Consider the following 13,853-nt stretch of genomic DNA (forward strand, 5'->3'; position numbering starts at 1 on the left):
GAAGCAAAGGAAAAGTAAATGATTAATTTTATAAAGCAAGCCAATGAGCGGTTTCCACTTTCGAGTACAAGTATAAAGCAAGCCAAGCGGCTTTTTCATTCTAGTCTTTTCATTTCCGAATTCCGATTGTGCTTGCAAGTCTGGTGCTTTGCCTTCAATTCTGTCTGCCTCTGGTTAAACCCCTAAACCCTTTTGCTCTTCTTTGTTCTGCTTCTCCATTTTTGTTACTAGTTTATGAGAAAACCCAGTTTTACTATCTGCTAAACACTAATATGTATGTTCTTCAAAACCCTTTTCATGATTTGTTTCATTTTCTTTATGATCACTCTGTGAATGTTGCTGTGAATGAATCATCTGCTATGTTTTTGTGTTGGTATTGATTTGATTGTGTTTTCGGCTCCAGAAGTGATCAACTACCCAGTTGAATGTTAGTGTAATATGTGCTGCTGACTGAACAAAACTACAGGAACCTGAAACTAAATTGATTTTCCTTGAATTAACATAAGAAAAGTCACATCTTGGCTTATAAAGTTGAGTACTTGGTGGTTAAAATTTGCCCATCTGCTCTGTTTTTGTGTTAGCATCAATTTGATAGTGTGTGTGGCTCCCCAGGAAAGTGATCAAACTAACTACCCAGTTGAAATTTAGGGTAGTAGTTACGGCTGATTGAACTAAAACTACAAGAAGCTGAAATGAGTTTGATTTTCTGCAATAAACATAACATATGACACCTCTTGGCTTTTATAAAATTTCAGTACTTTAAGTCAAATGTTGCTCACTATGTGTCTTATTTGCAAAAATGTTCCTGTTTTGCTTATCTTACTGGGATTTTTTTGTATAGGCATAAGTGTTCTTGTAATGGCGTATATACCACCGCACAAGCGAAACTCAAATGAAGCCGAGAGGCCAGTGCTAACTCCAGACAAGCTTGCTCCTTTATTTATGAGAAATGTAAATGTAAGGTCATCTAAGTCTAATAATAAATGGGGTTCAAAGATAATCTATGCAGACCATGCTATATCGAAATGGTGGGCAGTTGGTTTGAATGATGACACCCGGTTCCCCTCTTCTGTTAATCTTAAACCCATTTCCTCGGAAACCATTGAGCACAGAATTGGAGAAAAGCCTCTAGCGTTAAGGAATTCTGATCTTGATGATGGTCAGTACTGTGAAATTTGGCTTTATGTGAAAAACTTTGTTTAGTCTGCGTTATGAATCATGTTGGTAATGTTTTATGTGTTTGATGCTTGATATTAGGTAATGAGGTACAATTGGACTTGCCAAAGAGCCCATGGGTATATATTGCAAAGAATGTGGTTGAAGACCTACTTGTGTCTTTTGAAAATGTGAAGGAGGAAGTGAAGTCCCCAAAGTTAGAAGGTCTAAAGCCTGCATTGGTTGCTCGAGTTGGAAAAATTCTTTTCCATAGGTTACTGTTTCCTCTCATTCTAATGGGTTTATCAGCTAATCTTTCATCCATTTAACTTGAACATCTCATAAATTTTTCCTTTTTCTTCTTGTTGTTTTAGCTGCGTACGATATGAACTTATTTGACAATCATGTATTTAGAGTAATACTCTAGCATAGATGCATGAGACTGTAAGTGATATGTGATATTTGACAATTATGTTTCAAGCAATTTTTCTTTGAAGTTAAAGTAGGTCGCCTTCGTAATGGCCAAATTGACTGCCCAAAATTTGATTTGATCGAACAAACTAAACACTTGGACCTATTTGTGATGTAGGAGATTAGGTCCTCTTGATTAATCCAATCTACTGCTGATTTGAAGTGAGCAGAAAAGAAACACACACACACACACATATTATACTCAATTGTATTTGAACAAATGTAAACTAAATGGTAATATTTGCAATTCAGGACCCCTTCAGTTACCCTGGAATCTCTCGGAGAAAATTTGACTACTGCAATGTTGAAAAATTGGAAGAAAACATCATTTTACGCAAATGTTCCTGTTTCGTATACAGAGAAGATTGTAAATGAAGTTGTCCCGAATATTGGAGCTGCTTTTGAATCGGAGAAAGATATATACCAAGTAAAGGTATTTATCTTCCTATACCCATCAATCTACTGAATGTATGGTTTCCAAAGTTCTGATATTGGCTATTGAAACCCTCATTTGGTTCTTCTTGAACAGTTGGCTGATTCAACAAAACCAGACTCAACTCTCTCCTGCAAATGCAGTGTGAAAGATGGAAAGCTACAACTGTACAAGGCAAGATTTATAGTAGTCCTGTTATATTGAATTTGGTGTTTAATAAATCATGATATCACACTTCTATGTCATCATTTTCAATATGATATTTTTACTGCAAATTCATAAGATTTTTATAAGAAGAATAATTGTTAAATGAGGATGAAATCAAAATCTGCCCTCCTGTAAGTTTCCTTTTCGCTTGTTATAGTTCTATTTACTGTTGCGTATATCAATAATCAACTTTCATCCAGGTTGAACTAAACCAAGTGCGTTTTATGTTGATGGACATGTCCATCCCTAATAAGAATCTGGACCTGAGACTGATGTTAAACATGAAGAGAGTTTTAACAAGTCAGACTGTAAGTTACTTCTCCTCGTACTATTTGAAAATTTTTCATTGCCATTCTTTGTTGTTTTAGAAACACAAGGAAACTAGTTATTATATATTAGTATAGCAGCCAAAACCAAAACAAGCTACAGAAAAAGGTGAATTGTTATCTATGTGTTCAGATTATGAGTGTTAAGATCAAGGGAGGAACTTTTGTACATTGGAATGAGGTTTTGTGATCAGATTAGTCTTTTCTGTTTCAGGATGATGAGATGCAAAGCATTAGGGATCTGGTTGATTCTGCGATTACAGATCCAGATGTGAAGGGTGGGTTGAGATGGCCCCTGGAGAAGACATCTTCTGGAAAGTACAATGTCATTGGGGTTTGGCATGTAAGAGCTAAAGCATATAAAAATCAGTCATTAAGATTCAAGGTCAGGCATGCCGATCGATTTGATTTCATAACCTCAAGTGGGGAAGCATCTTGGGAGACCAGTCTGAGGTTGAAAAAGGTTGTCTCAGAGTTAAATGTAAGTGCTCACATTCCTCTGTGACTCACTCTGCCCACCTCATGTACTACTCTCTTCTAAGCATCTGGAGTAACCTCCTTTTTCTTTCAACTTTCAGGAAGAGAAGGTTGATGTCAGCTCGGTTACTGAGATGCTGGAGGAAGATATGAAGTTCATCTGGGACAACTTCTTAACCTGTGAAAGTTTTCTCACATGAAAGTAGATGTCGTAAGTCTGTAAATCTATCTCTCTATCGTTTCAATTCGTCATTGCAGAGTATGAGGATAATTAAAAACAGATTGCCACAGCTGGTTTACTGTTCATGCAATGGCGGAGTTATGTATTTTGACGATTTAGTGTAATGCATTAAGCTACTGACTTGGTATTTAAGCTGTCTATTTCATATATAAGATGTTCTTCCTTTGGTTACAATTGAGACCGGCTTTGATATCTTGTGGGTGGAACCCCATTTTTGATACCCTTTTGATGGCATGAGCAAGAAGCCACAAACCACAATATATCTCAGGCAATAAATCTTCATAGCTTTTGATATGTCCATCACATAATGTCGAATTGCCATTTCTTTGCATTGCAATGGTGATAGTGTCTAAAGCCTACCAAACTTGAAACTCTTGAGTAACCCGTTAGTAGTCTAATTAGATTATAGAATTTAATCAATATCTCGTTATTACATTATCGATGATTAATTAAAAATAATATCCAATTAAAGTATTATTAGAATGTTTATCTATGCGGCACCATAATACCGAAACCGAACAACATTTACTTTCATAAAAATCAAATCGCTTTTACCCATTTATCACACTTTAAAGTGAGATAGTCCCTCTTTCTTTTGTTCAGCAAATGGAGTCACTGAGCCAAAAACACCATAATACTAGCAGAAGAGGTTTTGGAAATCAAAAGTTCAAAACTGAATATTTTTACTTTTATACCTCAAAATATTAAATAACTTTATAAATTTCTCCAACGTCGGGATATAAAGAAGCAAAGGAAAAGTAACCAATGAGCGGTTTCCACTTTCGAGTGTAAATATAAAGCATGCCAAGCGGCTTTTTCATTCTAGTCTTTTCATTTCCGAATTCCGATTGTGCTTGCAAGTCTGGTGTTTTGCCTTCAATTCTCTCTGCCTCTTGGTAAACCCCTAAACCCTTTTGCTCTTCTTTGTTCTGCTTCTCCATTTTTGTTACTAGTTTATGAGAAAACCCAGTTTTACTATCTGCTAAACACTAATATGTTTGTACCTCAAAACCCTTTTCATGATTTGTTTCATTTTCTTTATGATCACTCTGTGAATGTTGCTTTGAATGAATCATCTGCTCTGTTTTTGTGTTGGTATTGATTTGATTGTGTTTTCGGCTCCAGAAGTGATCAACTACCCAGTTGAATGTTAGTGTAATATGTGCTGCTGACTGAACAAAACTACAGGAACCTGAAACTAAATTGATTTTTCTTGAATTAACATAAGAAAAGTTACATCTTGGCTTATAAAGTTGAGTACTTGGTGGTTAAAATTTGCCCATCTGCTCTGTTTTTGTGTTAGCATCAATTTGATAGTGTGTGTGGCTCCCCAGGAAAGTGATCAAACTAACTACCCAGTTGAAATTTAGGGTAGTAGTTACGGCTGATTGAACTAAAACTACAAGAAGCTGAAATGAGTTTGATTTTCTGCAATAAACATAACATATGACACCTCTTGGCTTTTATAAAATTTCAGTACTTTAAGTCGAACTTTGCTCACTATGCGTCTTATTTGCAAAAATTCCTGTTTTGCATATCTTACTGGGATTTTTTTGTATAGGCATAAGTGGTCTTGTAATGGCGTATATACCACCGCACAAGCGAAACTCAAATGAAGCAGAGAGGCCAGTGCTAACTCCAGACAAGCTTGCTCCTTTATTTAAGAGAAATGTAAATGTAAGGTCATCTAAGTCTAATAATAAATGGGGTTCAAAGGTAATCTATGCAGACCGTGCTATATCGAAATGGTGGGCAGTTGGTTTGAATGATGACACCCAGTTCCCCTCTTCTGTTAATCTTGAACCCATTTCCTCGGAAACCATTGAGCACAGAATTGGAGAAAAGCCTCTAGCGTTAAGGAATTCTGATCTTGATGATGGTCAGTACTGTGAAATTTGGCTTTATGTGAAAAACTTTGTTTACTCTGCGTTATGAATCATGTTGGTAATGTTTTATGTGTTTGATGCTTGATGCTTGATATTAGGTAATGAGGTACAATTGGACTTGCCAAAGAGCCCATGGGTATATATGGCAGATAATGTGCTTAAAGACCTACTTGAGTCTTTTGAAATTGTGAAGGAGGAAGCGAAGTCCCCAAAGTTTGAAGATCTAAAGCCTACATTGGTTGCTCGAGTTGGAAAAGTTCTTTTCCATAGGTTAGTGTTTCCTCTCATTCTAATGGGTTTATCAGCTAATCTTTCATCCATTTAACTTGAACATCTCATACATTTATCCTTTTTCTTGTTGTTTTAGCTGCGTACTATATGAACTTATTTGACAATCATGTATTTAGAGTAATACTCTAGCATAGATGCATGAGACTGTAAGTGATATGTGATATTTGACAATTATGTTTCAAGCAATTTTTCTTTGAAGTTAAAGTAGGTTGCCTTCGTAATAGCCAAATTGACTGCCCAAAATTTGATTTGATCGAACAAACTAAACACTTGGACCTATTTGTGATGTAGGAGATTAGGTCCTCTTGATTAATCCAATCTACTGCTGATTTGAAGTGAGCAAGAAACACACACACACACACACCAACATATAGTCCAGGTTGGAGAGGGGACCCCTGATTCTAAGCCTCTGCCCTTACTTTCACATAGAACTGTGTTTTGATAACAATGGTTAGTTACTGTCAATGTTCCGCTACTTCATATATTTAACGATGAAAAAGCATATTATACTGAATTATATTTGTAGAAATGTAAACTAAGTGGTAATATTTGCAATTCAGGACCCCTTAAGTTACCCTGGAATCTCTCGGAGAAAATTTGACTACTGCAATGTTGAAAAATTGGAAGCAAAGATCATTTTACACAAATGTTCCTGTTTCGTATACAGAGAAGATTGTAAATGAAGTTGTCCCGAATATTGGAGTTGCTTTTGAATCGAAGAAAGATATATACCAAGTAGAGGTATTTATCTTCCTATACCCATCAATCTACTGAATGTATGGTTTCCAAAGTTCTGATATTGGCTATTGAAACCCTCATTTGGTTCTTCTTGAACAGTTGGCTGATTCAACAAAGCCAGACTCAACTCTCTCCTGCAAATGCAGTGTGAAAGATGGAAAGCTACAACTGCAGAAGGCAAGATTTATAATAGTCCTGTTATATTGCATTTGGTGTTTCATAAATCATGATGATCACACTTCTATGTCATCATTTTCAATATGATATTTTTACTGCAAATTCATAAGATTTATATAAGAATAATTGTTAAATGAGGATGAAATCAAATTCTGCCCTCCTTTAAGTTTCCCTTTCGCTTGTTATAGTTCTATTTACTGATGCGTATATCAATAATCAACTTTCATCCAGGTCGAACTAAACCAAGTGCGTTGTATGGTGGTGGACATATCCATCCCTAATAAGAATCTGGACCTGAGACTGATGTTAAACATGAAGAGAGTTTTAACAAGTCAGACTGTAAGTTACTTCTCCTCATACTATTTGAAAATTTTTCATTGCCATTCTTTGTTGTTTTGGAAACACAAGGAAATAGTTCTTATACATTAGCATAGCAGCCAAAACCAAAACAAGCTACAGAAAAAGGTGAATCGTTATCTGTGTTCAGATTATGAGAGTAGGATCAAGGGAGGAACTTTTGTACTTTGGAATGACGTTTTGTGATCAGATTAGTCTTTTCTGTTCCAGGATGATGAGATGCAGAGCATTAGGAATCTGGTCGATTCTGCGATTACAGATCCAGATGTGAAGGGCGGGTTGAGATGGCCCCTGGAGAAGACATCGTCTGGAAAGTACAATGTCATTAAGGTTTGGCACGTAAGAGCTAAAGCATATAAAAATCAGTCATTAAGATTTAAGGTCAGGCATGCCAATCGATTTGATTTCAGAACCTCAAGTGGGGAAGCATCTTGGGAGACCAGTCTGAGGCTGAAAAAGGTTGAATCAGAGTTAAAGGTAATTGCTTACATATTCTGCCCACCTCATATGCTACTCTCTTCTAAGCATCCGGAGTAACCTTCAGTTTCTTTCAATTTTCAGGAAGAGAAGGTTGATGTCAGCTCGGTTTCTGAGATGCTGGAGGAAAATATGAAGTTCATCTGGGACAACTTCTTAACCTGTGAAAGCTTTCTCACATGAAATTAAGTACATGTTGTAAATCTTTAAATCTATCTCTCTATCGTTTGATTCGTCATCGCAGAGCATGCGGATAGTTTAAAACATATTGCCACAGCTGGTTTACTGTTCATGCAATGGTGGAGTTATGTATTTTGACGATTTAGTTTAAATGTTTAATGCATTAAGCTACTGACTTGGTATTTAAGCTGTCTACTTCATATGTAAGATGTTCTCCCTTTGGTTACAAGTGAGACCGACTTTGATATCTTGTGGCTTGAACCCCATTTTTGATACCCTTTTAAGTTTTGGTGGCATGCGCAAAAACCACAATACATCTCAGGCAATAAATACTTCATAGTTTTCTGATATGTCCATCACATAATATTTTGCTAGCACAACTGACACTATACCAAGGAATAAGAAATAGGGGAAACCATAAAAGTCTCCCTACCAGGTACTTACATTATTAATCATCCAATTTGATCTAATAGCGGAACTATAATATGAATTATACACTATAAATCAATATTCATATCACTAATTTACTCTTCAGTTGCCGATCGAGCTTGTACTCCAACGTCTGATTAGCACGCAGCCCGGGACGAAGTCCACTGCCTTGTAAGGATCACGTACTGACACTGCGATACAGTTTGTTATGGTTGGTAGTTTTACTTTTACTTATTACCTTATACCTCATCTCTAGATCATCACCATTAGTTCGTGTTTTTGCTTCAACCTCATCATGATCTTTCCCTGAGTTCCTGTATACCATATATAGGATCATTTGTGCGATGCCGAATAGGAATCCCAGTACGTTTGGTAACTGTTCATCATCATATGGTTACCGTATCAGGCTGATTAGTTTACTTGGATTAACAATAATGACATCTTAGGTAACATCAGATAATGAAAGTAAAATGGTAATAGTACTACTTACTGCAATGTAGTAATCCTTTGTGAAAAGTCCGTAGAAGAACCAAGTGGTAGCACAAAGTGTGAGGAATAAGGACAAACCAAATGGCATGAATTCCACACTTTTGGTTCTTATTACTTCCCTCTGCATAATGAACGTAATAGTAGAGGTTGAGTAACCCAGAAAGTTAGCATATACTTGAAAATAAGCCACTTCTCCAAGTTCTAGCATATACCATAATGCTTAAAGGAGCCGCAAAAACAGCAATGTTAAACACAGCACAGATCCATCCAACTGCGGCGACGCGTTTGGTTCCACTTAGAAGGAAGATAGTGGCTGCCAACGTCAACCCAAACGCTACATTGACCAGCAGAATCAAGTTCAGCGTAAAAATCTGCAAGAGTTGCACAAGTATATCTCAATCAAACTAGGAAACTTAATATGCATGAGACAAGCTGTATGAGAGAGATTTGTACAAGTCACTCACCCTCTGCTTCTTGGGAGCATATGTGAGATAGAATATGAGGTAAGCAACTTCGATAACGATTCCAAAGGCATTGATGCTGATGATCAAGATAGCATTTGTCTTGATCACACCATAATACAACAACAACATTGCACTCAAAAGCGCAACCACATATGGTATGGATTGGAACCCTTCTGATGATTTCTTCTTGTAAATTCTGTAAAATGTTGGCCTGATCCATGAGAAGGAGATCGTATAAGTTAGTCAGGGATAATACGTACGTACCATGAATGAGAAGTATGTATTTAGTTAGTGTTTGAGTTAAATGGTCTTACATTGGTGCCAAGAACACCATGAATGACACAATGTTACCTGCATATATGTGAAGAATGTCAGCTTTAATAAAAGTGAATTAGCATGAAAAAATGAGACAAAAATGTTAAAATTTCCAAGTTTTTTTTCCTAGCTAAAGGATGTTTAAGTATGCATTGTCTTCAGCTTTTTAATTTAGATAATATACAATACCTAACAAACCGAATGAGAAAGCGAGTTGCTCAGTAGTCGAATACGCCATAAGTTTGATCTGGAGTATGTATTTCTTATAATGATGAAGATGCTTATTTCTTTCTTTCTTGTTTTTTTTTCTTCGTTTTTTTTTTTCTGTTGAAGTTTTCCCAATGCACTAGAGATTGGCTCTGAAAAAGCTTGGGTGACTATTCTGCTGGGAGCTTCCTTTATATAGTAGAAATGTAAATTAGGCAACTGAGCAATCGAAAACAATTAGGCAACTGGATAATGTAAGAAGTAACGTGAACAATGCAAGATATATTGATTATATACACTGTAATTTGGCTACCTTAATCTGATGATGTACTTCGTCATGTATACACTGTAATTTGGCTACCTTAATTTGATGATGTACTTCGTCATGTCACATCCTGTCCAGTTGGTTTTCTAAGTTACCATTGCTGGAAAATGGGAACAGAAACTAAGCAGCAAGGTAGGTTTCTAGCTTTGGCCTAAACCATGTATATACAACCAAAACCAATCGATATTTTGACGAGTCGATAGAAGGACTACACGATCCAATACTAATCGATAGTACATGTTCATGGAAGTAAGCTATTATATATTTCTCTAATATAATCAGTAGATCAATATGTACATACATGAGTTGTATATACAAGGTTTTAGGTCTACATGATTTGTCGCATCACACTTGATTTCATGGACATGTTCTATCGATTTACCATTTCAGAGTTGGTATATACTCGCAATCCAATTAGTTGCTCTTATAACATATAGAAATTGGACGTTCTATTCAAATTACTAATTTTGGATTCATTGAAAAGTTGATAAAATGCTGAAAAATTGCCGACAATCTTACCCATATGCTCCCAAACATGCATTCCCAGGTTTCAGTCGTTAATTTCCATGAAGAAATATATCTAAAAGTGAACATCTTTGAGATTAATTACATAATCTATAACATTGGCGATCAGTCTTTCAAACCTTAATATATCACACACACTCGGTTCTTTTGTGGTCGTGAATTTTTTTGATGGACTAGTACGTAAATTGAAGCCTTCATACAAGCTAATTAAGTAGAAAGACCGTCCAAAATAGGAACAACATCAATTAAAGTAATCACTTGGCATGCATGCATTATTTTCCATTTACAGATTGAGACGTAGGGTTCTTACTATACTAATTATACCTACGCTGCTTGCTCTTAATCTTTGTATATAAATTGCACTTGTAGTAGAGCATATATGTGGAACTTTAAGCACCACAACCAGTATATGATCCCTCACCAAATCAAACACCGATTGCCTAAGGAAAGGGTTATGCATGCGTATATGCAATTCAATTGTGCCGAACTAACCAGTAGTGAATCGAATATAGTATCAAACGACAAACCTTTCGCAATAATTCTTACCTAGCTTTAATCTGTATGTTTATCTTTTCAATTATTTTGGACTTTCAGTTCCCAAGCCAATGAAATCAAAAGATAAATATGTACATGAATGTAATTCGTAAAACTATATACGTACGACAAGTACTATGCATGTTGTGGTAATCTAGCTAGCAGATTACATCGTTATTTCCTAATAAACTCGACTGCAACTCTACATATATATAATAAAACTAATATCTAAACACAGCCTGCAGATACGTACAGATCGGAAAACAAAGAAAAACCAGCATTTCGATCATTTCGATCATGTTCGTGTCACACCGACAACACTCCTAAAGATAAAGACAATGGTGTTGCTGATGAACTCATCCCTCTCTGTGCCTTCTGCACTCGAAGAAATTGATGTACAAAATATTACTACTTTGCTATATGTTAAACAAATATGATCGAGTAGCTAATCAAAGGCTCACCATTTCTGCTACAGTGTTCTTCCAAGCCTTGTCCATCTCTTCAAAGACATCGTCAACCGTAGGGCGACCCTTGCTTGATTTGGCAACACAAAGTACTGCAATTTGTAGAATCGAATCAAAGTCAGCCTTGTTGACATTTCCATTTAGTCTTGGGTCTTCAAGATCCTCGGGTGGACGCTTGTTCAAACTCACATCCTTCGCCTACAAAACCAAAATTGAGATCTCTCTCACTCTCTCTACATAGAAACATATGAACATTTGTATGTACGTGTATGTGTATACGTATATATACGTACCTTTCTTGTGAGTTGATCTCTCGCATCAAGATCAAGCTCAAACACTTTCTGCCCTGACAGAAGTTGCAGGGTAACGATACCAAAACTATAGACATCACTGGCACAGGTTAATTTGGCATTGGTCATGTACTCTGGATCCATGTACCCTATTGTTCCTCTAACATCTGTAAATACTTTGCTCTCCTCCATCCCCAACATCTTTGCCAACCCAAAGTCTGATAGCTTGGGGTCCAAGTTCTCAGTCAAAAGGATGTTCGTCAGCTTTGTAAAAGCAAATTAACATGGATCAACATCAAGTAATTATCCTTTCAAACACTAATTCATGAAATTTCATCATAAACTACGATAGGTAATTACCTTAATATCTCTGTGAACTATGCAGCCATCAATATAGTGGTGTAGATACCTCAAAGCAAGCGCACAGTCTCTGAGAATCTTAACCCTTCTCTCCCATGTCAATACAGGATCATTTCCTGCATGTAAATACACCAAGACACGAGTTTTGATTAGTAAGATGCTAAGGAATTCGAAATAATCTGATCAGGAAATAGTTAAGGATCATATTGAGTTTATACTTAGAAGATGTTGAGCCAGATTCCCTGATGAGCAATATTCATACACAAGATATTGCTCGCCGTCTTCGACACAGCAACCAAAGAGGCAAACCAAGTTCGGGTGTCGAACCCTAGAGAGCTGTTCCACTTCTCTTGTGAAAGAATCTGATATGTTACTCTTGTTGATGTGCTTAACGGCCACAACTTGTCCGCTAGGAAGAACCCCTTTATAAACATGACCTGCACTTCCTCGTCCAAGGTGCTTTCTTTCAGGTCCGTAATTTATGGCATTCTCAATCTCAGCCTTGGAGAATCTATACAGGCCAGACCACGTAGTAGTCGTTGATCCTGAGAGAATCGGTTTTAGGGGCTTCTTCTTCGTTACGTGTTTTATCAGCATGACTATCAGCACTAGTCCAGTGATGGCTATCATGATCGAAAGTATCGCTTCTACAAGGGAATCTGTTGAGCTAAAATGATTAATTTCTATAAAATTATAAACATCAAGTATGCAAACGATCATGAAATTGCAGTAAAGAAACCGATACAAAGACTAATGCTTACATTTGAGTTTGAAGTAACCTGGTTCTGCATGGGAACCAAAAACAAAAACACAGAGTTAGCTGTGATAGAGTACGTTCAATTCAGTGACCAACGTACACGAAGTAGTTTATTTTCTTACCGAACTTGTCGAACTTAGTCATACACCCAAAGTAGTCGTCAATATAAGCATTCGAAATGTTCCCGGCTGCAACGGAAATAACCGCAGCTACACCGCATATCGAATCTTCGGTTTTGTTGTTATCATTCTTCTGATGATACCGGTCCAACAAATGTTGCTTAAGATTTCCCACGGCAGCGGAGCAAGGGGTACAGACGGCATCAAATGAAGAAGAAGCATTGCCAAATTGAGAACAAAAGTTCAATGCGTCTTGGTACTCCTTCCCTTGCTTAATCTCTGCCAAGTTTACTTTGGAGCAGTCGCTGCTGCCATCGTAAAGATCATTAAGGCTACAGTGAACGGCAGACACGTCTTGTCGAACAAATGAGCCAGTGCAGTTAATCCATTCCGCATTGGAAACAAAGACACCGCCCTGCGTTCTAAAGGCTTGGCAGGCCAATGCTTGGGACAAAGTGGTGAGCACATTTCGACAGCAGAGATTTGGAAGTGTAAAGCTATCCCAGACCTTTATTCTCAGCTTGGCAGGACTTATGCACTCCCCAGTTGGTTGGTATGGGTAGGATGTAAAGTTTAGCACACAACTTCCTGCAGTTAGTCATGCATGCATGAAATTGTTACGCTGCAACTCAATTGAGTTCGATCAAGAACTCTTATATATATGGACATAGCATATATGGACCACTGATGTTAATTGTTTGATGAAAGTTTAATAGAAATAGTATCGTCCTATATATGGACCAAATATGCATATATAGTATTACATACCTCACAAAATGTGTGTGTAATGACCATTTACCTCTTCAAAAGCTCCCCATAATAGACAAACCCCATCTTATATATCAAACAAATATGATATGTGAATAACGACAAGCTAACTAAAGAGAACTTTTATCGAACAAATAAAACGCAAAATTAATTTTTGTCGAAAGATAACATATAGCTAGCTTGTTTCGAACATGCTACTCGATATAATTTGATCTCATGCCAAAGTCTAATTGAGCAAACAGATAAACCAACCTGAGCCATCATCGGGTGACAAAGATAGTGAAAGGGCTTGGACAAGAAAAGTGGCAATGAACAAAATCGTGAAGTGTCTTGCTGACGTCATATGCCCCTAAACCCTAGATCATATCAATGCCCATTCGAAAGAAAACGC

The 13,853-nt window shown here is 36.9% G+C and overlaps 4 protein-coding genes across 4 annotated transcripts; 2 read left to right on the top strand and 2 right to left on the bottom strand.

Annotated features, from left to right (window-relative positions):
* Window positions 1–32: 32 nt before the first annotated feature.
* LOC101302665 lies at window positions 33–3,378 on the top strand. Its single transcript, XM_004302075.1, has 8 exons — window positions 33–173; window positions 842–1,159; window positions 1,258–1,429; window positions 1,879–2,059; window positions 2,156–2,233; window positions 2,467–2,574; window positions 2,807–3,073; window positions 3,171–3,378. Exons 2-8 carry the CDS (start codon window positions 859–861, stop codon window positions 3,267–3,269), a joined length of 1,206 nt encoding a protein of 401 aa, XP_004302123.1. The 5' UTR covers window positions 33–173; window positions 842–858; the 3' UTR covers window positions 3,270–3,378.
* Window positions 3,379–5,097: 1,719 nt separating this feature from the next.
* Window positions 5,098–7,419, top strand: LOC101301512. The gene is made up of 7 exons (XM_004304747.1): window positions 5,098–5,189; window positions 5,295–5,466; window positions 6,048–6,228; window positions 6,325–6,402; window positions 6,634–6,741; window positions 6,970–7,236; window positions 7,321–7,419. The coding sequence occupies exons 3-7, from the start codon at window positions 6,097–6,099 to the stop codon at window positions 7,417–7,419; spliced, it is 684 nt and encodes a 227-aa protein (XP_004304795.1). The 5' UTR covers window positions 5,098–5,189; window positions 5,295–5,466; window positions 6,048–6,096.
* Window positions 7,420–7,739: 320 nt separating this feature from the next.
* LOC101302950 (bidirectional sugar transporter NEC1-like) lies at window positions 7,740–9,387 on the bottom strand. The gene is made up of 6 exons (XM_004302076.1): window positions 9,303–9,387; window positions 9,113–9,149; window positions 8,799–9,009; window positions 8,547–8,705; window positions 8,336–8,455; window positions 7,740–8,221 (listed from the first exon to the last, which is right to left on the bottom strand). Exons 1-6 carry the CDS (start codon window positions 9,349–9,351, stop codon window positions 8,024–8,026), a joined length of 774 nt encoding a protein of 257 aa, XP_004302124.1. The 5' UTR covers window positions 9,352–9,387; the 3' UTR covers window positions 7,740–8,023.
* Window positions 9,388–11,010: 1,623 nt separating this feature from the next.
* On the bottom strand, window positions 11,011–13,805 carry LOC101301799 (cysteine-rich receptor-like protein kinase 3-like). The gene is made up of 8 exons (XM_004304748.1): window positions 13,715–13,805; window positions 12,698–13,282; window positions 12,580–12,603; window positions 12,037–12,477; window positions 11,819–11,934; window positions 11,462–11,722; window positions 11,166–11,366; window positions 11,011–11,079 (listed from the first exon to the last, which is right to left on the bottom strand). The coding sequence occupies exons 1-8, from the start codon at window positions 13,803–13,805 to the stop codon at window positions 11,011–11,013; spliced, it is 1,788 nt and encodes a 595-aa protein (XP_004304796.1).
* Between the last annotated feature and the right edge of the window lie 48 nt (window positions 13,806–13,853).

The sequence above is a fragment of the Fragaria vesca genome, linkage group LG6, assembly GCF_000184155.1.
Source record: "Fragaria vesca subsp. vesca linkage group LG6, FraVesHawaii_1.0, whole genome shotgun sequence".
Taxonomy (NCBI): domain Eukaryota; kingdom Viridiplantae; phylum Streptophyta; class Magnoliopsida; order Rosales; family Rosaceae; genus Fragaria; species Fragaria vesca.